Source organism: Anarrhichthys ocellatus, unplaced genomic scaffold (assembly GCF_004355925.1).
Source record: "Anarrhichthys ocellatus isolate YVR2014 unplaced genomic scaffold, GSC_Weel_1.0 scaffold8, whole genome shotgun sequence".
Lineage (NCBI taxonomy): Eukaryota > Metazoa > Chordata > Actinopteri > Perciformes > Anarhichadidae > Anarrhichthys > Anarrhichthys ocellatus.
In genome coordinates this window covers 4,590,575-4,612,966 of record NW_022280038.1, presented here as the reverse complement: position 1 = coordinate 4,612,966, position 22,392 = coordinate 4,590,575, and the positions used below count along the sequence as shown (strand labels likewise).

The 22,392-nt window shown below is 42.2% G+C and overlaps 1 protein-coding gene across 1 annotated transcript in view; it reads right to left on the bottom strand.

The window, feature by feature from the left end:
- Positions 1–9,959: 9,959 nt before the first annotated feature.
- Positions 9,960–22,392, bottom strand: part of tox3 (TOX high mobility group box family member 3) — a 37,769-nt gene continuing 25,336 nt past the window's right edge. The window contains exons 3-8 of the mRNA XM_031848541.1: positions 19,148–19,399; positions 12,588–12,851; positions 12,237–12,467; positions 11,982–12,062; positions 11,206–11,723; positions 9,960–11,082 (exon numbers count right to left, since the gene is read on the bottom strand). Coding sequence (XP_031704401.1) covers positions 10,794–11,082; positions 11,206–11,723; positions 11,982–12,062; positions 12,237–12,467; positions 12,588–12,851; positions 19,148–19,399 — 1,635 coding nt within the window. The 3' untranslated portion in view covers positions 9,960–10,793. The remainder of the gene's footprint in view (positions 11,083–11,205; positions 11,724–11,981; positions 12,063–12,236; positions 12,468–12,587; positions 12,852–19,147; positions 19,400–22,392) is intronic.

Below are 22,392 nucleotides of genomic sequence, written 5' to 3'. Positions count from 1 at the left end.
GAGAACACAAGTTTACCTGATTGCAGTTCCCTCCAAATTCACTCTTTTTTTTTGTTTCTCTTCTCGTGATAGTTCCGCTTCATTCTGTCATCAAAGTTATAAACATTGACATGCTTTGACGCGAGAGGGAGGCGGGGCCTTTGCGTAAATTGCGGGGACGTAACTCGCATAGTGACCGCATAGGGACAGCGCCTGGCGGGTAGCCTACAAAATAATTTTAAAAAATGAATACGAGTACAGGCTACATTTAACTAAAGCAACAATTAGCACAATGGTTATTTTTAGTTGTTTTAATGAGTAATGTTGAATATTTTGGATCAAAATTAAAATTGGGTCGTCATTGCTTATATTTAGGATGAATACGATTATTGCTGGTCTTCATGGGCTCCTACTAGTGGTTGGGCCCCTATCCTCAATGTTGAAAGTATTAGATTGGGTGGCCCATGCCAGAGCCGAGAATCATACAGTATTAGTCTAAAATAAACACTTTATGACCACCAGCCGGTTCGTCCTGTGATGGATCAGCTCTGCAGTAGCCTTCCCAAATATTCCAGATGGCCAGTTTTGCAGTTTCTAGCAGTTTTTTAATGCAGTTTTCTTTCTTTATTGAATGAAATGATGGAGAATCCAGAAAACAAAATGGCAGGGGGAAGTACTCAGCCAAGAGTAGATTGGATTAGATAGAGCATTTTATTAATCCCAGCTCAAAATTGTACTGCTACAGAATCTTAGAGCAAAAAAAGACAATGATAAAGACCCACAAAATATACAGTGCTGTGAACGCACCTTCAGGTCACTCAGCTATGGTACAGCTGAGGCGGTGAGAGAAACGATAGCTACTTATCTAACAAGCTGATTTACAGTAGTTTAAGCAACTTGCGGTTCATTTAGTTTTAGGTCCCCGCACAGCTTTGGCCCAGGGCGGCACACAGGTGTTTTGCCTGATTAAACCTCTTCTCAGGACTCTCTGGGCGTGTATACTGAATTAGTTTGATTGACACCTCTCTTGCTTGTTTGTTGGTTTTGTAGCACCTGCTAGGGCGGGGACAGTTTACACCTTTATCTATCTCATGTATACATGGAGTTTGGTGACCTGAAGTAATTCTCAGCCTTACTCCACCCAAGTGCAACCCGAGCGCAGGTGTAATCAGCCAGAATAATGGAAACACCTGTGTGAGAGTAACAAGTCCCTAAGATCTTATTTTAAAAGTATTAGTCAGAGGTTCACTTTGTACAGATGCAGTTTGGGCTGCGGACGTGTTTCCCAGAGATCAATAGTTCACCATTAATTTTGTGCAGTTCTAAAGCTATACATTGATGTGACTGTGTATATCTGCAGCTACTTTTAACCCCCCTGAGTTAACAAGCCTCAACAAAGGAAGTTTGTGTTGACCTGATAAGACGAACCTCAGCAGTCTGTCTCATCTATTGTCGTCAGTATTGGTGCAATAAACTTGGCCAAGACACATCACCTTAAAGCAAAAGCTGAAAAGTTGTATGAGAGCAAAAAGAGGATAATTGGCTGCACAGTCACTGACAAGGACTGAGATAAGGCTGGAAATAGGACACGTTTTAAATAGCTGACCGACACAACCGACTTGTTTCTTTAGTCAGCGATAAACTTTACATGTGAATTGATTTGGAGATTAATAACTCTTACTACTACTACTTATAGTAATAATAACAATAACAAATACGTTTTTTTTAATATAATAATAATAATAATAATATAATCTGTAATTCGTCTCCCACTGATGTTGTGCAAATGAAACCTTTGCCTGTATCTGGTATGTTGATCATGTTTGTGCGTCATGTGCCAAATTTAGTTTTTTGCCACTTCATCCAAGCATAGAAACTTATTTGCAAACTTCCAGCGTTTCCACTCCAAGTGTTTTTATGCTCAAATTGAAAATGTACATAAAAACATGTGGATGGAAATGCACGTACTTACAGGTTCATGGGTTATGTATGTGTGAGCAAACCTAAACACTAGGAGAATGTGGAACCTCCACCCAGAAACGTGGGACTGTGAAAGCTGTTTCTCCATTGAGCCACCATGCAGCCTCTCAGTGCTTCACAGCATATTGCGTGTGGGAAAAGTCCCAAAAGCTTTTATTTTTTATGTGTAAAAATGGCAAATTCATCACATTGATAGATGAGAAGTTATTTTTTGCATCCCTGCAGAGTAAACTTTTAATCTTTGGTTTTATGGTAGTGTTTATTAAAAGCTGCAAGCAGGCAAATTCCACAATTGCAAACATGGCCATAAAATAGATACTAATATTCTTTACCCTGTGCTTTTTATATGAAGCGTTTACATTAGTGAGACCAGTCTGCTTCTCCAACACTTTTATGCTCTTTGAGTAGCATCACAATAAGAAAAATAAAACACATTTTCTATCTTACCAGCCTTGATGCGAGGAATATTTAAAAAAATATTTCAGCTGCCCTGACCTGCAAGTCTAAAGTGCATTGTCTTCAGTATGTGCTAAAACACAGGCACATATAAATAAAAATTAGGCCGTATAGCCTTTTAGGACTAAAAGGACTGTAGGTGAGAATGTGTTGAGGGTAAGTGCAGACCCCTGGCACCCAGCGAGACCCCGGCTCTGCTCCTTCCCTCCCCTTTAGCTGGCCCCTTCTCTCTCTGCAGGCACTGAACAAAGAGAGGACCCAAACAATGGATCACTCTGAGAGCTGAATGGCTTTGCGGGTCAAGCACTAACCCCCCTCCCTCTTTGACAGAAACACAACCCACGCTTGTTCTGCTGAAGAGAGGCTGACCCTCCCGGCAAAGAAATAATGAACGCTGCCTGGGCATTAAACTGATAAAACTACCGGGATTGGGATCAGTTTGGCAGACAAATCACATCTAATGGCGTGAGGCTGGAGCCTGTCTTCTGTCCTGTCTCTCCCCTCTTCATTACAAGTCTACTGTACACTGTCCAGGCATCCACACAGCCATGTTACGCTGCTCAGCAGAGTTCATAGCTCAGGACGTGACCTTAAAGAGCAGCTGTCTGCTCTCTCTCCAAGCATCGCTCATTTTTATCATTCATTTCTGTTCTTGCTTTGCTTCAACTACGCTTGAAATGGTGTCGCAAACGAAGGGCCCGTCGTGTGCAGCCAACTGAAAAGTTATTTGTTAGGCAAATTGACTGATCAACTGCCACAGGAGCTTCTGTTTATAAATAAAAGCGCTGCCTATGAAATCTCTCACAGCATCAAGGTCCAACCCAGTAATTTGCATGTTTCCAAGTCAAATTTGTTAAAAAATACACTTGCAAATCATCTCCAGCTTATTTTTATTACACTGCTCCTTCCTGGAGTCCCAGCATCTGGAAACTCAGATGACGTCACTCAGTCCCATCACAGAAATATGAAGAATTTATGCTGCACCGCTTCCCTGCGATTGTCGAAAGCTTGTCGTGCAAATTCAGTTGTTTTATAGCTGCAAAACACACCCGACCATCTGGCACTGTGAGGTTAAGGAATTATTTTAATGTTATGAATTATGGCAAAATGCAATTAGATCCTGGTCTGTTCATAGTCAGCATAAGGTACGATAAGATAAAACTTAATTATCCCCATGGGGACAATGGGTATCATCATCATTCACTGATCCCTCTCTCCTCCTCTTCTTCCTCCACTTTGACTTTGTTCCTCCTCAGACCGCTGTTTCACCACCTCATTGTATATCAGGTGCATTTGACTTCCTGTCGGCTTTGTGTGTGGATGCCATGACACTTCTATGTGGCTCAAGCGGTGGTTTTACAGCTCGCCGTCTGTATGGGCAGCTGAGGTCTAGAGGCATGCAAGCTGTTCGGTCTTTCACCTTCGCTTGCGGCCCCTCCCCCAGGTCAGCGGCCATACATTAGATCAAGCCAGGCCTCACAGGGTCGAGGAACCGGTGCCAATCACACCACAATGCAGCATAAAGCAGGGGTGGGCGGAAACTATAAGCCTTGCTGAAGCAATGTCACATGTATGTCCATCCTTTATTTCAATTATTTCTTTCTTTTCTCTTCTGAAATTATTGTCTTTAAAGTTTTCTTGTTTTTGAATCATTATTTTAGATGACCTGTATAATCTGCTTTACCCCAAGTTGCTCCCCGGGTGCTTTACAATAGCGCACTGCTCCTAATGCTTGTTATGGGTATACAGGAAATGCAGATATTTCATCTGTGTATGAACGTGGCGATAAAACTAAATATTTTAAATATTTGCTAGTTTCTTTTGTCGTCTTTGAAAGGAAATCAGCAGTGGGAAGTGGCTGTAGTTTACTATATTATAAAGTATTTAAAATCAGTTTTTAAAAACTATTTCACTGCTATTAGTGACTTCGCAGATCAACATTTTCCAAACAAAACATTTGATGAATTCATAAAGTATGCTCCATTTTATTCTTACAATTCTTACATTGAAACACTGTTTAAATGAATCAGTTAATTTATCAATAATAATAAACCAATTGTCATTATATATTGTAATATAATAATCTGAAAAGGGCCATTTCTCTGCATAATGAGTACTCTTACCTTTGACACTTTAACAACGCGTTGCTAATAATATTTCTGTATTTTAGTAATAATTTTAATGCTAGAGGTTTAGTTGTAAAATAGTAGATTTATATTGTGCTATTACTACATATATAGTAAAGGCAAGTAAAGGTAGTAAGTAATTATTTTACATCTGGAGGAAGTAATTTGAATATGTTAAATTGGGCTCTGAGAAATTGTGATGGGCAATATATCACTATTTTCTCACATTTCAAAGACCAAACAATTAATCTAGAAAATAATCGGCAGGTTATTTTATAACAAAATAAATTGTTAGTTGCAATCATAAAGAAATACAGTAACCTTTCTACTGCCAACAGGTGTGTTCAGTATAGAGAATGGTAAGTATGCTCCTGGATGGCCTGTGTGTATCTATACCTGCTTCTGCATGCACTTCAGACAGCAGCCATTCACCGTGAGGAGACTCGATGGCTCATTTGCCTCTGCTTCTGCACCCTGAGAATTGACTGTAAAAGAATCATCCTTAGCTTGAGTCTATTATCACCTGATCCTGTACTGTTTCAAGTCTGCCAAGCCCACAGATTGAACGTCTCACGTTTAACCCTTTCCCCGTCGCTCTGCTGGATGGCATCCCATTTCCCTGACTATTACCAAGAGTAAATGTTTTCCTTCACCCTCTCCAATGAGTAATTTTTGGTGTCCAACTTGTCTCTAACCTTTTCCTACCCCCCTTTTGTTTGGCTTTTGTTTGGCAACAGCTGTTATCATGGATTTCTTTTTTCTTTTTTTTTTTGGTCAGCTGTGATTGCTCCGGGCAAAACAGGAGCAGATGGTGTTTTGCTATGCATGAATGGAGTGTTAGAGGAGTTGGACTGAATAGGCCAAGTTTTGAATGGTGTCTACACAGCACCTGCCTCTTGTAGCAGCAGGGACATCCTAGTGGCATGATCTGTCTTGGCTTCGCTGCCATCGTAAAGGATGAAAGAAAGGAACAGAGGGGGGACCTTGTTGGGTACCGTCCATATTTATTGATTTTCCTGCAAGTCGTGGCATAATGTGGTGTACAGTCAGTTTGAGTTAATTGGATGTGACACAGCGTGCACGTGTAATCTATCACTCTAGTCTCCTGGTACACTTTATCAGTTTTGTTGCCATAGGAACATGTTGGCTCTGTAATAGCCTATATTAACAGGCTAAGTAAGTTGCAATAAAAGGCAATTTCAGAGTCGGGATCCTCTGCTGAACACAAAGCCCATAAAATACTGATGAAATAAATCGGTGGCAGTGGGGGGAGAGCGAGCTGGATTTTACATTCTTAAACCAGGCAAGTCCAAATAAAAGGAGACTGCCATCGCTTTCCATACAATGAAAGGACATCTGTCAACCTCTGGGGCATAATGATCTGTCACAATAAAGAAAGCTTTCTCAAATCACAGACAGCGCGCTGTGCATTTCTTTAGAGCGACTGTATAACTCAACAGGGAATAAATGCTCCAGATGCATTTGGTCCGCATAATACTGACAATACACAATAACATTGTGAGTGAACCATAATAGTCTGAAACAAACCAGGTCCTCATATGCTCACTGCTGTTATTGTTATGGTGACAACTGCTTCTAATAAACAGTTTTTTTCTTTGGGCTTTAGATGTTTGTTCCATGACCTTTGTCACGTTGACAGCAGCACGATGGTGGTTAGCTTATCTGCTCTCATTCTAGCATATGCTTGACTGCACAATACACTCTCAAATATGTATAGAAGACATTTGCATGAAAAATCCCATTCATTGAGTTTGTGATTCCAAAAGTATCTAATGACTCCTGACACATGTCAAAACCATCATGAGGCAGGTAGAGGCATCTCAGTGACTTATTTGCGAACATCAAATCTACAACAGGTTGTTTTTTTCCATCATTGCATAATTTAGATGTGGCGCTTTAACATTACAGATCCATGTCAATCCTCTGATTATGATTACATACTGTTAATCATTTACAGGAAATAGGCTTATTTACAGTCATTAAGAGCCGTAGCACTGCCTCTGGCAATATTAAACAGCAGCATTAGTCGTTTGCAGTATATGGTTTTCTGCATGTGTTTATCAGAATTGTGTTGGTATAGTGGTGCACAGGCTGGCTGACACGGGTCAAAAGACTGGCAGATCAGATCTACAATAACAGATCTCTACAAAAGAGGGGGCTCAGCCTAATGGCTGAATCACTGCGTCACCAAGGCAACATCATTGAGCAGAAATCCTAGGGTGGAAAACGTGTGTGTGTGTGTGTGTGTGTGTGTGTGTGTGTGTGAGTTTGCATATTGCATGTGCCTGTGAGAGATGAAAAAGACGGAGAGGGAACAAAAGACTGCATTTGTGATTATTTGTGCTTGGGCTCGTCTTTCTTCAGAATAGCAAATCTGTATTTCTTGCCAGTATTTTTTCCTGATAATTCATAAAAATGAGCATTATCTTGTTTTCATTTTATTAGAATTAATACACATGATTCATTTACAGAATTAATGATGAATAGAATTAGATAAATAAGATAATCTAGGCTATCATAATATTTATACTAGCCCCCCTGAATATACCATTAGCTTCGCTCGGAGGCATCATCTATGGTGCTCCTTTAGTCTGGCAGGTCAAAAGTTCTCTAAACAAATGTTACCATTGGTCAGGGATGTCAACAGTCCAGCCAGCCAAAAAGAGCAGCCAACAGCCCTCAAACAGAGTTCACCATTCATCTCAGAGGTCAATAGTTCTCTTCACAAAGCTCATCATCGCAAGGTCAAGAATTCCTTAAACAGAGTCATCCATTTGACTGGAGGCCTACTTCCTCCCTGTACACCAAAGACTGGCATTGCACTTGTAGGGTCAGTTGTCTCTGCAATTCCCCTTATCAGTCAAAAAAGCCTGTTTTGTTTTGTTTTGTTTTTAAGGAAACAAAGTTTAGTGTCAGAGCAGAGCGGGTCCTACATCTGCGACCTGAGTCCAGACTGTGGGATTGGCTGCAGCGTGGGTCTGACGGTCAGATGGTCAGTGTCAGCAGGGCTTTTGTTATGCTCACATTGTATATGTGCGATGAACGGGAAAACAACAAAAGAGCCAAATAAATCATTAAAATCCAAAATCCCTTAGCTTCCACATCTGACTCCTTAGTCATCCTTGGCACGGTGCCGAGCAACTGACCTCAGTGGGGAGGTGGAGGACAATTAGGTCACCTCATGATTGCATTACACAAATGACATATTAATGTCATAGTGCCCTTCATCAGTGTTAGTTAATGAGGACTGAAACAAAAAAAGAGCATCGATTGCCTCATGCTTCTATGATAATATCATGTTGCACTCTGGAAAAATATTTATCTTGCTCATACCAACAGGCAGAGTCTACAGCACAAAGCAGTGGAATTTATTTATTCACCTATTCAAATTAAACCAGTCCCCATTATAGGAGGAACAGTGTATTATCCTTGTAAATTATGTGTGTGTGTGTGTGTGTGTGTATATAGCAGTGTTTTGAAAATATCTGTAACCTTTTTATTGCAGAGTCCCATAACTCCAACCCTGGCTGTGAGATATTTGTACACACAGTGACCGCAGTACTGAGGGGTTATGGATTAACAAGGAGCTCCATGCATTATTAATGGGCTCTGCTGTGAATCTGTTCAGAATAGTAACGCCGATTTCCCAGAGCCTCATTACTGTGTGTTTTTTAAAGCATGCGTTTTGGTATCCATGGACAACCGCTCTCACATTCTCCTCTTCCCCCCTGTGTTAACATTCAGGTCATGCGCGGCACTTGCTGTTTTTAATTTTCATTTCATCATAAGCACTTTAAGACTGTTGCCAGCGCTTATTTGCAGTTTTTTCCTGCAGCCCTCTTCACTCAGGCTTCTGACAGGACAGATGCTGTAATTAATCACGGCGGAGAAATGGGCATCGCTTCCATACCGAGCCGAAGAGCCAATCACCGCGGCAGCAGCAGCAGCAGCAATGACGGCAGGGCCCCGGCCCAAATTACTAATGCTTTCCTAAAACTAACTAATTGAAAACAAACCAAAAATTTGAAAATTCTATCAAGCCGCTATCACAGAAGCACAGGAGCAGATTCTCTCTCTCTAATTTGTAACTAACATTAAGCCATGTCTAGAATGTCTCAGCTGCCTTTGGAATAAAAAAAGGCCCTTCTCTGGGCCAGTGGATTCACAGCCTATTGTGAAGATATGATAATTATTGTTTGCCTGCCTTCCCTCCCCCGCTCGCCATTTTATTCAAGGGAGCTCAGCGAACCCCTGGGGATGTCTTGGAAATGAAGCGATTTTGAAGGGAGTAAGAAAGAGGCAGAATCCAAGGCACTGGTGTGTGAGAAGGGGACTGTTATTGAGACAAGTACCAGTTACAGTACATGCTGACCTTGTCCAGTATCAACACTGTTTTTACACACAGTTACAATGGACTTCTGTTTAAATCACTGACAAACAGCACGCACTATAATGATGCCCGCATGAATGCTCACATACCACTGCAAATGATCTTTTTCTCTTATAGAATTACTCCATAGAAAACATACAAATTTACATTTTTTGATGTTTCATAAAAGGACTGAGTGCTATTTATAGATTTTCAATAGCTAACAAGGAGACGTGAATAATTATCGCATAGTAATTATGACTAGTAAAGCTTTTGAAATAAACAGATTCCTTCAAATAAATATTTGTGATTGATAGTTTAATTTTGAACAGAGACACAAAGAAATATATAATACTTCATACAAAATTATGGCTACTATCATATTAGTGATGGAATGTCTCTGGATTGGTCTTCATGGCCGAGCAAAAACTCAAACATTAAATTACTTTTCCTATTGTGAGCTGAAAACAACCTTTCAAGAACTCCATACCGATATGCATTTATTCTATGGACAGTTTTCAAAAAGCAGTTGGTTCGTAAGCAAAATACAAACAAAATGAATCGCTGCTATTGTAACTCATAAAAAAGTATAAAAGAGCAGAAATGCACTATGTGATATAGCAATCCACAGGTCGTTTAACAATGTTTTAATTAAAGCCTCACATATTAAAACTTTACAACATGTGATATGAAAAATGTACAACAATTTTCTTTTTTTCCAGGGACTTCTGTACAACTGGCAAAAATACCTCCGATGCCTTTTTCAGTTGGCTTTGGCAGTGCAAGAAACTGGCTCCGCTAGTTTTCTTTTTTCCTTTTTTAAAACAATGACGTATCAAGGAGCAGAGTAAAAATACATCAATCCCCCAAACCATCTGCCTCGACATTTGCATTTACCATAAAATATCCCCTTTGTTACACAAAATAAAAACATAATTTAATTGTTAAACATCTGAAGTAAAAACAAATAGAATAAAGAAGATCATTTTTTGGGGGGGGGGGGGTTGCTAGTTACACGCTTTTGGGCAAAGATTATTTGATACGCGAGGCCTCGCCTGTCCTCACTCTACAAAACATGTACAGCAGATTACAGCTACAGTTTGATGATGTGATGACATAAATGATTTATGGCAGTTTCTGTCTCAGTCTGTTCAGTCATTCATTCAGAGATCGGTGTCCCTAGACTTTGTATTTTCTATTCCGCTTATTCTTCAAGACATTTTCTGCATTGGTGACATGATTTAAATGTGTTCAAATATCACTGGGCCTCCGACATGTGATGATCTGATCAACCGTTTCCTCCAAGCCATTGTTAAACAGTTACATCTGCGACGGGTGAGAGATAAAGGTTTGAGTAAAGAATGTCTGGGTAATTACTGGCCAGTGTGGGAACAGAGACTGACGTGTGGGTTACTGGTTTCCAGCAAAGATCCTCTGAGTCACTCAGTCCAGGTAAGAGCTGATAGAAATCCTTTTGTTGAAAGGCATTCAAACTGACAACTCTGGCCTCATAAATAAAGCTTTATTGTTAAATAAAACAGTGAAAGACACACATCTTCCAACATATTGTGTGCCCAGTCAGTTTAAATTGACAACTGAAAGACCGCACAAACAAACAAATAAACAAACACTGGGAGCTCGCCTTAACAGGCTTCTGTCATAGCTCAGCCTATTTTATAGACAAAAACCCAGTTAACATGTTTACCCCCTGTACACGCGTGTGCATATCCGTCTATAACAATGGACAAGTTCTTTGTATAACATTCTAAATCTTTCACACTTTTTAAGTGCAACTTAGCAAAGCAACGGGGAGTGATGCTTTTATTCTATTCCTGTTCTGTGAGATAGGATTTCCATTTGGCTCAGTAAATGCTGACTTGGGACAGGACCTGGGCGTGGGCCTGGATTTGGGAGGGGTGTGGTTGCTGCTGTGTGGCCGGCTGGGGGCTGCCGAGCGATGCAGAGCCTCCCACTGAATGGGGTGTACCAGGAGAGTGCTGGGGTGGGGAACACTGGGACTGGTGCTGCTGCTGCTGCTGCTGTTGTTGCTGCTGGAGATGTTGAATCTGCTGCTGGTGCAGCTGATGCTGCATCTGCATGTGCTGCATCTGCATCTGCTGCTGCTGCTGTTGTTGTTGTTGCTGCTGCTGCGGTTGTTGTTGGTGCTGCTGCTGCTGCGGTTGTTGTTGGTGCTGCTGTTGTTGTTGTTGGTGCTGCTGTTGTTGTTGGTGCTGCTGTTGTTGTTGGTGCTGCTGTTGTTGTTGGTGCTGCTGTTGCTGCATGTGGTGCTGCTGCAGCTGTTGCTGGAGGTGGTGTTGGAAATGCTGATGCTGCATCTGCTGCTGGATCTGCTGGTGATGCATCTGCTGCTGCTGCATCTGATGGTGCTGGAGATGCTGCTGCATCTGCTGCTGCTGCTGGATTTGCTGCATCGCATGCTGCTGCACCGGTTGCATCGGTGGGCTCATCTGAGACATCGCTGTGGACTGGGCACCCGCCACCATGCCCCCTCCGGCACCCATCTGGCCGAGCAGCTGCGGTGGCATCCCGGAGGACATGTTCGGGTGGGAGACGGTAACCGAGGTCACGATCTGATTGCCCCCTAGTCTCATCTGTAGAGGTTTTGGGGCAATGGCCCGTGGTAGGCCCTGTTGGAGAGCCAGGGCAGCTGCAGACATGGAGGGGTGCTGGTTAAGGGGTGAAGGCATCACCAGGCCTGGGGACAGGCTGGTGGAGGCCAGGGTCTGCTGCACCGAGCGGATAGTCTGTGCCTCCGCTGATTCTGCTGCAGCCTGGATGGGGCAAAAAAAAAATATCCGAACTTATCAACAAAGCCACAGTTTCCCCCTCTGAAGAATACCATTTCCTCCATCTACAGGTCTACTGTAAAGTTTCTGGACATCAAATTGCTTGTTGTTTTTCTCATTACAAAAAAGTTTTCTACAACATCACAGTGCACAATGTAATACAAAGAATTCTGAGAAAATTGAATAAACCTTCTCTGTCAAATTCACACATTTTTGATGTGAAAGGAAGGAACAGTTTCTCACCTTGGAAACCAGGCTGGCGCGGTATGCGGCAAGGGCTTTTAAATATTCTTTCTTGGCAGCTTCTGTTTTGCTTTTGTAAACCTGTGATGACACAAAGGTGCGTGTGAATGGACACATACGGCTTCTTATCAATTAGAGATCATTCCTTTTAAAATATAGAGTACAATACACAGATCACATACTGTACATACATTTGCTTCTGATGATGTAACCTTTTGTAACTAGACTAGTCTGAATAATCAAACTTTGTAGTACCTGCTTCTGCTCCTCTCCCAGACCGTCCCACATGGAGGCCACGATCTTGGACACCTCTCCAAAGGTGGCGTTGGGATTCTGACCCTTGATAGCGGCCTGGGTGTCTCTGAAGAACAGGGCATAAGCCGAGACCGGCTTCGAAGGCTCATTGGGATCCTTCTTCTTCTTCTTCTTAGGGGTCTTGGGCTTCTTTACGGGATCTATGGGAGCTGGTCGCTTCTCTCCAATGACCTGCAATGATTGAGATAACGAAATTTACGAAACAATTGTAACAGTCTATTATATCAGCAGGTTAATTCCCTACAAGTACGACTTAATACGGTAACATGACTGGATTCCAACTTCGCTCACCCTGTTGCCTTCATCCTGGTCGTCTTCGTTGATGGAGCTGGAGGGAGACGGTGTGGCGGACTTGCTGGCAGGCGGTGATGGGGAAGTATGGGTGATGTGGGGTCCTGCCATGTTTAGGCTCAGCTGCGCATTGAGTTGGGATTGGTTGATGGTGGTCAGCTGATTCCGTGATAACATCCCATTGGGGCTGTTCATGCTGATGATGGACTTCATCACCATGGCTGGGTTGGGTGGGTACTGGCGAAGATGGCCTGGTCCAACATTCTGTAAAGGAATCGATACAAAAGCAAGAGACATTTGTTAAGAAAATAATAATCAAACAATGTTTTATTGATCCCTTTTTGCTTTCATACTGCTCTCAAGGTTTGGCTGCAGACTCCCACCTCCTCTCTCCAGCGCAGAGATATCTCTGTACTCACTATGACACCACACTGGCCCGTGCACAGAGCTCATGAAGCTGTATCTCCGTACTAGAGGGGAAATCGGGTCATTGGATTCTGCGGATTGTCATGTGGCAGATCACATGTCACTACGTCCCGGGTCTTAAATGTCTCTATTACAGGCCATGATAAATTATCTCGACATCCGAGGAGCCAACTTTATAAGCCAGTAATAGATGGCTACACAGCTCGGTTGATTCATTTCAAAACTCTATTGTACGGAAATCTGTGACACAGCTTTTGACTGCCCGGTGACTGGAGGGGAACAGTGGACTCAGTTCCCCGGCGCTGTGGTACATAACTGCAAATGCCACAATAAAAGGACTGTTGGAGTCGCAGTTAGAATGCATGCACCTAAATGTCAGTTAAGATTGAGGCGGCCACAAGCCTATATGCTTTAGTGTAGCGTTAATTTTAGGTTATAACTCTTAGGCACCTTTCATAGATCATGTTTGACGGCCAGAGTGGTATAAAAAAATACTGCTGTATAATCGACTCCATAAATTAACTGGCTGAAGGTTTGAAGCTTAAGGGCTTTGGACAGCTCCCCTCACTTCTACCAGACAGTATACAATGTAATAACATCTTCAAAATCTCTTTTCCGTTTATTTCCTGGGAAAACGTTTGGTTCTTGAAAAAGAGGCTCAGTGAAGGTGCATGCAACATGTTTGCATTGATTGTGGTGAGGATGAAATTAGAAGGACTGCCAACTCCCCAGAGGGAAGACTGATCAGAGAGCAAGCAGAGCTGACATGGAACAGGGGAACACAACAGAAAAGGTGATTTGTTCTCCCTGGGTACATCCATCTGGTATTCAGCAGCACAAACTCAATCTCTCCCAACATCAACACATCATAAACCCACACACCTGGCTTTATTGAAAGAACCTTATGAATGTGCGCCTTCAAAAACAATATTGTAACACCATTTCTGACAAAAACATATTGGATCTGCAGTCCATTTCTTTCTCATATGCCATGTCTACTGCTTATCATAAATACAATCTATGAAGTGAGAGCGGATTTGTAGTTACACGTGCAAGGAGGATTCGGCAAAAGGTGAGCCGAAGGTGGGGGAGAAATTGAAGACATATTGTCGCGACGCTTCAAATATGGAAGCTCTCAGTTTTCTCGCAAATAAAAAGCTGCAATAAACAAGCCTGTGACCAAATGACTGTGATTTACATATCTGCAACACGGCATGTTCCAAGTGCTATTGTCATCTTCATTACTGAGAACACGATGGCTCGCAGTTTGCTCTCTGCTCGCTGCGAACATCAAAGACGCACACACTGAGCTCATTAGTCGTGGCCATCTGTATAATAACACTTTTGCCGAATCCCAATGATGCAGTTTTGACTTAGAGCAATGGCCCATTCTGCCATTTGTTTGGAATATGGTGATTTCTTCTGAATGGCCTTTGGATGTTTGTGCGTTTAAAAAAAGAAATATGCACTGATGACCACGGTTAAACACTTAAACGTATCACATCCAACAGCCTACTAAATGTCTTATTTTATCACATATTATAGCAATAGCTGGAGTAGCAGCAATTTCCACCCTGTGTAACAGAACAACGATGACAGTTACGTCGGAGAAATGCCAGCATCAGCACGTCTGATTTGAGTGAAAAGATAATAACGCAGCTAATAACACAGCGGAAGAAATAATCTTAGGTAACGTTTGCCTTGATTGTGAATATGAATCTGGTCCGAGGATGTTTATGTATGTTCTTCTACTTCCTCATTTGCATTTTGATTGCAGTATTGTCAGCAGTCACAGCAGACATCTAACTAGATATTTTGATAGTCATCGTAAATCTGCAAATAAGTCCTTATCTCGAGTACACAGTGACCAGATGTGCCCTGTGTGTGTGTGTGTGTGTGTGTAGGTGTGCTGTCTGCCTGTGCGTTTGTACGGTCAAACACTAACAAGCGGAAATCTACTCTCAAATCAATAAAGGTCGTTTATTTTTAAATGCAAATTCATTCTGTAATATTCCCCATTGTGTTGCTTTTAATGTGGGATCTGAAAAAGCTGGCAACAACACAATGCTTTTAACAATGTGCTGCAAAAAAGAAGAAAAATAGTTTGTTTTGTACATTATTGTTGGCCTCATCCAGACTTAACACAGCAAACACTCCACACATCCGCATAAAGACAGATGAGAAAAAAAAAAAATAAAACAACAAAACAAAAACGCTATTGACAACATGTGAAACCTTTTCCATAGTAAATGCAGGCCAATAAACAGCAGCTGGACCAAAAAAAATGAAACATTATGCATTCACCAAGTGATAAAAATCTCAACACTGATGTCAATGAAAACAGGCTACAGTCTGTTCTTTAAGATATTGGAAATCAGAATTGAAGGAGACTTTATGATCAGTGGCACCATGTACTGAGCTGTAACAGGCTGAAAAGAATGTTAACAAGTTCAATTTCCATTCAATCAATGCCAGAGCTCTTGGAAATGTTCCATGGCAGGAGAGGGGTAAAATCATCTATATGGTAATTATAAGGATGAATCCCCCAGTAACTTTCGCCAGCATGAAAGGTCAGTCCTATTAAAGATAGTTTATCAGTGCTCTGCACATATTCCTTTAGTCGCCATCTAAATGGGTACACCATTTTATTTTTTTTCCTCCTCCATTTTCAGCAACCTGCTGAAGTCTGTGCTTAAGCCAAATGAGAAAAATGGAATTTTGAATGCCGGTAAAGGCTATAATAGCATGAAGATAAATTGTTTTTCTTTCCCCTGCCCCGTCTCAGTCAAACACACTTCTCTCTCTTTCTCTCTCTCTGTGGTGCTCAAACTCAGTCCATCTATCTTCCCAACCTCTAACCCCCACTTAAAAACAGATCTCTCTTCTTCTTCCCTGTTCTCTCCCCTCCTCCATCAGATTATGAGGCCAGCAGGTTCCCTCCCCTTGGTCCGGTACAGCCACTGACCCATACCCCCTTTCCACTCTTTCTCCCGATGCATTATGGGTATTTAAAACTTGTCCAACATGACATCATTTCATTTTGAGAGCTGCCTGAGAAAAGTAAATTACAGAATCAATCATGCAGAAGGTCAAGCTGAGACTTCATTACAAGTATTGCATGCCTGCATGAATATCTTTCATTTCTGACTGACCCAATATGTCACAATAGCCGTCTGTCGAGGGAGAAACGAAAAAAAGAAACAGAGCGAGAGAAGGGAAAAAAAATAAAAAATCCACTCTCTTAAATTGATGTACAACTCATGTCAGTGCTTCTTGGCTTGGAAGGGAGATAAGAGGGAAGCGTAGAAAAACATGCTTTCTGCAACAGTGCTCACATGTTCCATTTGATTCAAGATATAGTGTTTTTGACCAGTCAAAGCCCAGGGTATTATACTCTGGCAATCTACACAATATCAAGGCATATCAAATCATGTGAACAACAAACTGAAAATCTCTTTCTCAGCCTCGCTTTCATCTAGCATGACGCATGTGCTCCAAACGAACTATATGTTTGCTGCTGTAGAGCTAATGACATGCGAAACAGCTAGTTGTTAATGAAACATATATAATGCATCGCCACATAGTGGCAAATGGAATGAGACAGCAGGGCTCATTTCTCCTAAATATTGAAATTAACAATTTATAAAACTAGTTACTGTAGGGTTTGGAATCCAAGCGTGGAGGATATTTCAGTGCATGCCAACATGTGTCAAGGAAAGCCTAAAGTGTGGTGAAGGCACCAGGTGTTTTTTGAAATAGAACCCAGAGACCCTCGCTGTGCAGCAGGGAGAAAATCGAGAAGAAATTGTGAATAAAGCAATACTGGCAGCCCCAACTCCAGTACTATTTGGCACTATTGAGATTCAATCACAAATCAGGAGGACACATGCTGGGAGACAAAAATGAGAGTCAGAAAGCTTGTTAGGAGAGCAGATTAAATAAATAATGACTTCAGATTCATGGCTTGCCAGGCACATTGCAGTTGAGAAAATGTATTTCTCTTTGTAGAAGACCGGCACCTGTGGCCAATTTGCAAGACATACGCTGAACATTACGGGGAGAGGAATTAGCGGAACACTTGGCAATGCAATGACATGGAGGAAGCTTTTGAAAATAGCCCAGGTAATATTCACTGCTTGGGTTTCCTCATTAAGTTCTGATAAGAAGACAGGCTTCCACACACACTCAATATTCCCCACCAGTAAGCTTGTAGAAAGAAAGAAAACCCAAGACAAGTGTTTGGGAAATATGAGCAAGGCGGCTTGATGAAAAATGTAATTGCAATAGTGCACGGTTTATTTGTTTGCCCCTGCAGCCATAACAAATACCACAGAATGTAATCATGTATATAAGGTTTGTCATTCCTTTATCAGTGTGCTGACAAAATGACAAAACACCCCTCTTAGGGCCTTTGTAAATCATTGTCTCTGTATATAGAATGCACTGCAAACAGCGCTGTTACTTATCTCATTTAAAAGTTACGTTCCCTTTTTAAGGCAAAGATAAAACCATAGATGAATAGAATTTCTAAAAAGGCATTGTCACGAGACTTTTAGGGATCAATCCCATTTACAGGAGAAATGAAAGGCCACCACCAGCTACAATGTGCAATGACTGATAACAAGTTAGTAGTGTGCCGACGACAAAGCCACGAGGCAAGGAGCAGAAAACCCCACATGCTCCCCTCAGTTTTTAATAGAGTCTCCGCACAATCAGAGACATGAGCCATGCAAATGGTGTTAAAGAGGAATAATGTTTGAGAATCAAATCTAATCCTCCAGCAAGTCGTGAGAACAGTCAGGAATGTAATTGTGTCAAGGTTCCGTTTCTTCCAGATGTAGAAAGCTTAACTGACCATGAAATGAAAATTCTTTAGGCAAAAGCCTTCCGGGGCTCACTTACTGTATGTGGCGAAAGATATTTTAAAAGCAGCAATTATTTCACATGCCAGAAGCATGGAAGCAGGGAAAAGAGCTGTAAAATTTGACAGCCCCCTTCCGGTATGGAATGTAAATAAATATCTCTAATATCAATGCGATTTAACAAATGTGTTTGGGGGGGGGGGGTAAAGGGGATGCAGGTGGTCTAAACTACATTTAATTTACTCACACAGTTACAGTTATCATAGCACCTCTTCTCAATGCGTTTTGTGGTTCACAAAGCCAATTCAGCATCAACATCATCATCTCTCCGCTCATGCCTTTGTCCTTTCATTTCTCCTAAATGAATCTTCCATTCTTATAATAGGTCTGTAAGACAACTACTCAGCCGGTGACATTTCCATTTTTCCTCCTCAATGCTTCTATGATTGTGGCATTTGAAAATGCCTTTCCACCCCAATACAACAATCTCACAATCTATAGCACCAGGCAACATAAAGAGAGTGATTATGTCATCTACAGTTCCATGTTTGATCATCCATAACAGAGGAAAGGAGGATCAAGCTAAAAGTAGAAGGTTTTTCCATACAACACAAAGACAAGGCTGATCCTAAACTCCAAACAGAAACGTGTGTCTTTTTCTGAAGACCTCGTGTGACATTGGACAGGAGCATGCATCAGCATTTACAACAGAAAAAAGGGGGCTTCTGGAGGCAACATGAATTAAATATGAGCATGTGAAACGGTGGCACTTTTGGGTCCCATTTTCTCTGTCCTTCTGGGACTGGATGTGCTTTGTACTTTAACACCTGTGATCTATTCACATCTGCTCACCTTACAGAGGGAGATCATCCACACTCCAAAAAAAAATTCCTCACAGTAAGTAACATAATATCATGACATTTACTTAATGTGATCATATACCTCCTGTGTTGTAAACAAGGCCAGATGCTGTGCCAGATGCAGGGACAACAGGAGGCATACAAAAACTGTGAAGGTGACATTTTGGTTCAGTAAAAGGGCTCATTTAAGGACTGTATGCTTCTGATATCAGGGGTGTCCAGGGGTGGATACTTATAAGTCCTATCTGTTAGTTTGGATACATCATCAAAAACCACATCTGGAGCTGCAGCTACAAGAAGGACACATACTGGAGCAGCACTAGTGCAGGCTTTCTGTGTGTTTTTTCTCCAATCACAGAAAATAAACAGACGTCTTGATTTGCTAGTGCTGTATGTGCATTGCAGTGCTCACCACAGGTTGGCCGTTGTTGACAGACACCCCTTCCTGGTCCATCATGTTGCGTGAGATGGTAATAGAGGGCAGATCCAGGCTCTGAGGGGGGAACTGGGGAATTAAGAGACCCCTGTGAGTAACTGGGGGCTCTGGCATTCCTGGGAAAGGAGAGTCCACTTCCGATAGACCCAGACCAGACTCCGTCTCAGGTGGAGGTGTGATGGGAGGAATCTCAAACTCCTCGTCTCCCAAACTGGGCGTGTGAAAAGTCTGCAAGGAAGAGGGAAATCATGAAATCCAGCAGCAGAAAACAGGAAGGAAACATTCTCTGAGGTGGGCCTTCTCCAACATGCCGGAAGGAAACCTTCAGGGATTAAATCAGACAACTTTGTTTAAGACAGGGAGTGTTTTGGTAGAGTGGTAATACATGTGTCTGTAAGTGCACGAAGATGTAACATTTCCTAAACCTATTAAAGTCCACTTTGAGGAAAAAGAAGGAAAAAAGGGCGAACGCAGAAGAAGACGTCAAAAGCAAAAATATCAAGCAGCAATCGCGGGAGAGAGAGGATACATGACAAAAGCCCTTAATCTTAGGGATGGAAGATGTTGGGCTGAAGTGCAGTGAAAATACACGTCACAGGGAGATGGGTTTAAAGAACATTTTCAAAGATTATTACGCTTGGCCAGAAGTGTTCCTTTATGTTCCCCTTGCCTGCACCCTTAAATCTGCTCATCAAACAGCCTAATCCTTCTACCTTTCAAATTAAAGCTTTTGGTCACACTTAATTTGCTTATGTGCCTTCTTGGAGATGGGACTGTTCACCTACTTGGGTCTTGTTTTCATCCGCACATTGCATTAAGCTACTCTGTGGAAAGCCAATATATTCATATCATCACAATGACCACACTGCAATCTACACGTATGTGTGCAGACATGATTTCAACCGCTAGCACTTTGCACACTGCTTGCATCAAGAAGCTGCTGTGAAAAACAAACACTATGTGCTTCAGGTTGATCCCAAACGCTACTTTCTTAGCCTCTGTTCACTTCTACGGTACTGTTTAAGACCTGCCTCTAGCGACCGCATCAACATTTTGAAATGTCTCGCACAATCCTGGCATGAAAATAATTGGCTTATAGGCCAAAAGAACTGGAGTAAACAGGCGTTCATACCAATTCAAACGGGCACCGATGAGTCTCCCGCAAGGCGGTTTCACCTTTTCACACACCTGCTTTTCATTTTCAACGGGATTGGGAGTCCCGGAGATGAGCGTGCCTCACTTTCGGAGATAAACCCTGCTTCTTTGAAAGGGCAGCTGGTTTGTCTCACTCTTGGTTGGCTCACTTTTAACAAAATGTGACAACATTACATCGCTTAGGCACATGTTAAGCATCATCGCTTAGGCTTATCCCATGGGAATCAACCTCCCACACTAACCTGAAACCTATAAACCGGATATTGAGAGTTGCATGATGTGCAAGCAGAGCACACTATGTTCAACAACGAAGCTAACCGGGCATGTCCTCCGCGTCTTCCTCGGCTCTGTCTTTCTGTCTCCGGTAGGGGATAGAATAACAGAAGGGAGACAACGGAGGGAATATGCCAACAAAGCCCTTGATTAGGGAGTATTAATGTTCCCCCTGTTTGCTTTAGCACACAGACACTTGAAACTAATTCATTACCTACTCAGGGCAGCTGTCTTGACAAGCACTGATGAATTCCAGTGGCAAAGGCAGCAAATAGAGTTCCTTCCCTTTCTCTCTCCCTTCCTGCTTCCCACTGTTTCACTTTTCAGTGCTAGAGAATCAGTTCTCCTTTCAAAAGGAGCTAAGGTCATATTCATCACAGCCCTGGCCTCTGGCTCGCAGAGTGCAGAATAAATCACGAGCACCTTCAGTAGGAGCCATTTACTACGAGTCCTGTCATATTATGCTTCAGTCCACTCAAAAGCCTCCAGAACTTAGTCCACAATAATGCCTGTTCAGCAGCATGTGAATCAAAACGGTGTTTATAAAAAAAAAAATATATATATATATATATATATATATATAAAACAAAATTGTCATGAGTCATGGACAACAGGTTCCAGTAGCACATTGGAAGGATCAGAGATCGTTTATCATCGCAGTCTTCATTCATCTTTTTCAACATCCCCTGCAGAGTCGGGTCAACCTCCACACCAGCTTTGAGATCGATGGTCTCATCTGTATCCTATCATGTAGCGATGTGAAAACACCGGCACACGCTCACAATACCTCTGACAGAAAAGTATCAGCCTGGTCTTGATCCTGCCTTGTCCTGTACAGATACGCTGCAGCGGCTGTGATACTTTGACCACATTTATCCACATAAGCCCTTGCAGGAATGCTTTCGAGGAAGGAAACATATCAATTACATGATTTTGCTCTTGTGCTTCTATGGAAACCTTTTGCTGATGCGAGTAGGTTTCCAGTGGTGTTACACCGTGTAAGGTAAATCAGGGCAGGACTATATTAGGCCACTGGATCCTATAGGCTGGGTGCATTGTGGCCTGAATCACAGAGCCAACCTGGAGATTTGAGGTGTCAAAGAAGAAGGTTGGCTGAGGTGAGCTCCACTTTTGTAGGACAGCAGCACAAGCATGACTGTGACCTTTAAGCAAAGCGCAGACATGTACTTGGAGGAGAGGAATGCTGGTGTTTAGTGTCTGCTAAAGAAGTAGAAGATCGAAACAGAAAAAAAAAAAAAAAAAAACTGTGGGGGAGGGAAGATAGAGCAAGATCAGTATCAAGAGACCTAGCTTGTGTGCATTGCATCTCTTTGTTAATGATGATACAAATTAACATCTGCACCAGAGGCACTGATAATGGAGACATGGCGTTTGCGTCTCTTAGGGGGTGGGGGGTATGGAAGATGTCAACTGTCTGCGAAGAAAAGACCCTCTCCCCATAGAGGAGCCAGATTTTACTGGAACCCACAGAGTGTTACAGTGTTGCACACTGTCTAGTGTCATTTCACATAAAGCCAGTCTAATTCTGCACCAGGAGCAGCTTAGGGGGCTCTGATCAGAGATTAAGAGATGCACAATCCACTTTCTTCACATCACCAGCCTGATTATCCATTTAAATTGTTCTGAAAGGATCAGCGGAGCCAAGTGCCAAGCCAGATGCTGGCTTGGGATGTGCAGGCATGTACATGTTAAAGGGTGGGCAAGGGACAGCACAACACACCGAGCGAGAGAGAGAGAGAGAGAGAGAGAGAGAGAGAGAGAGAGAGAGAGAG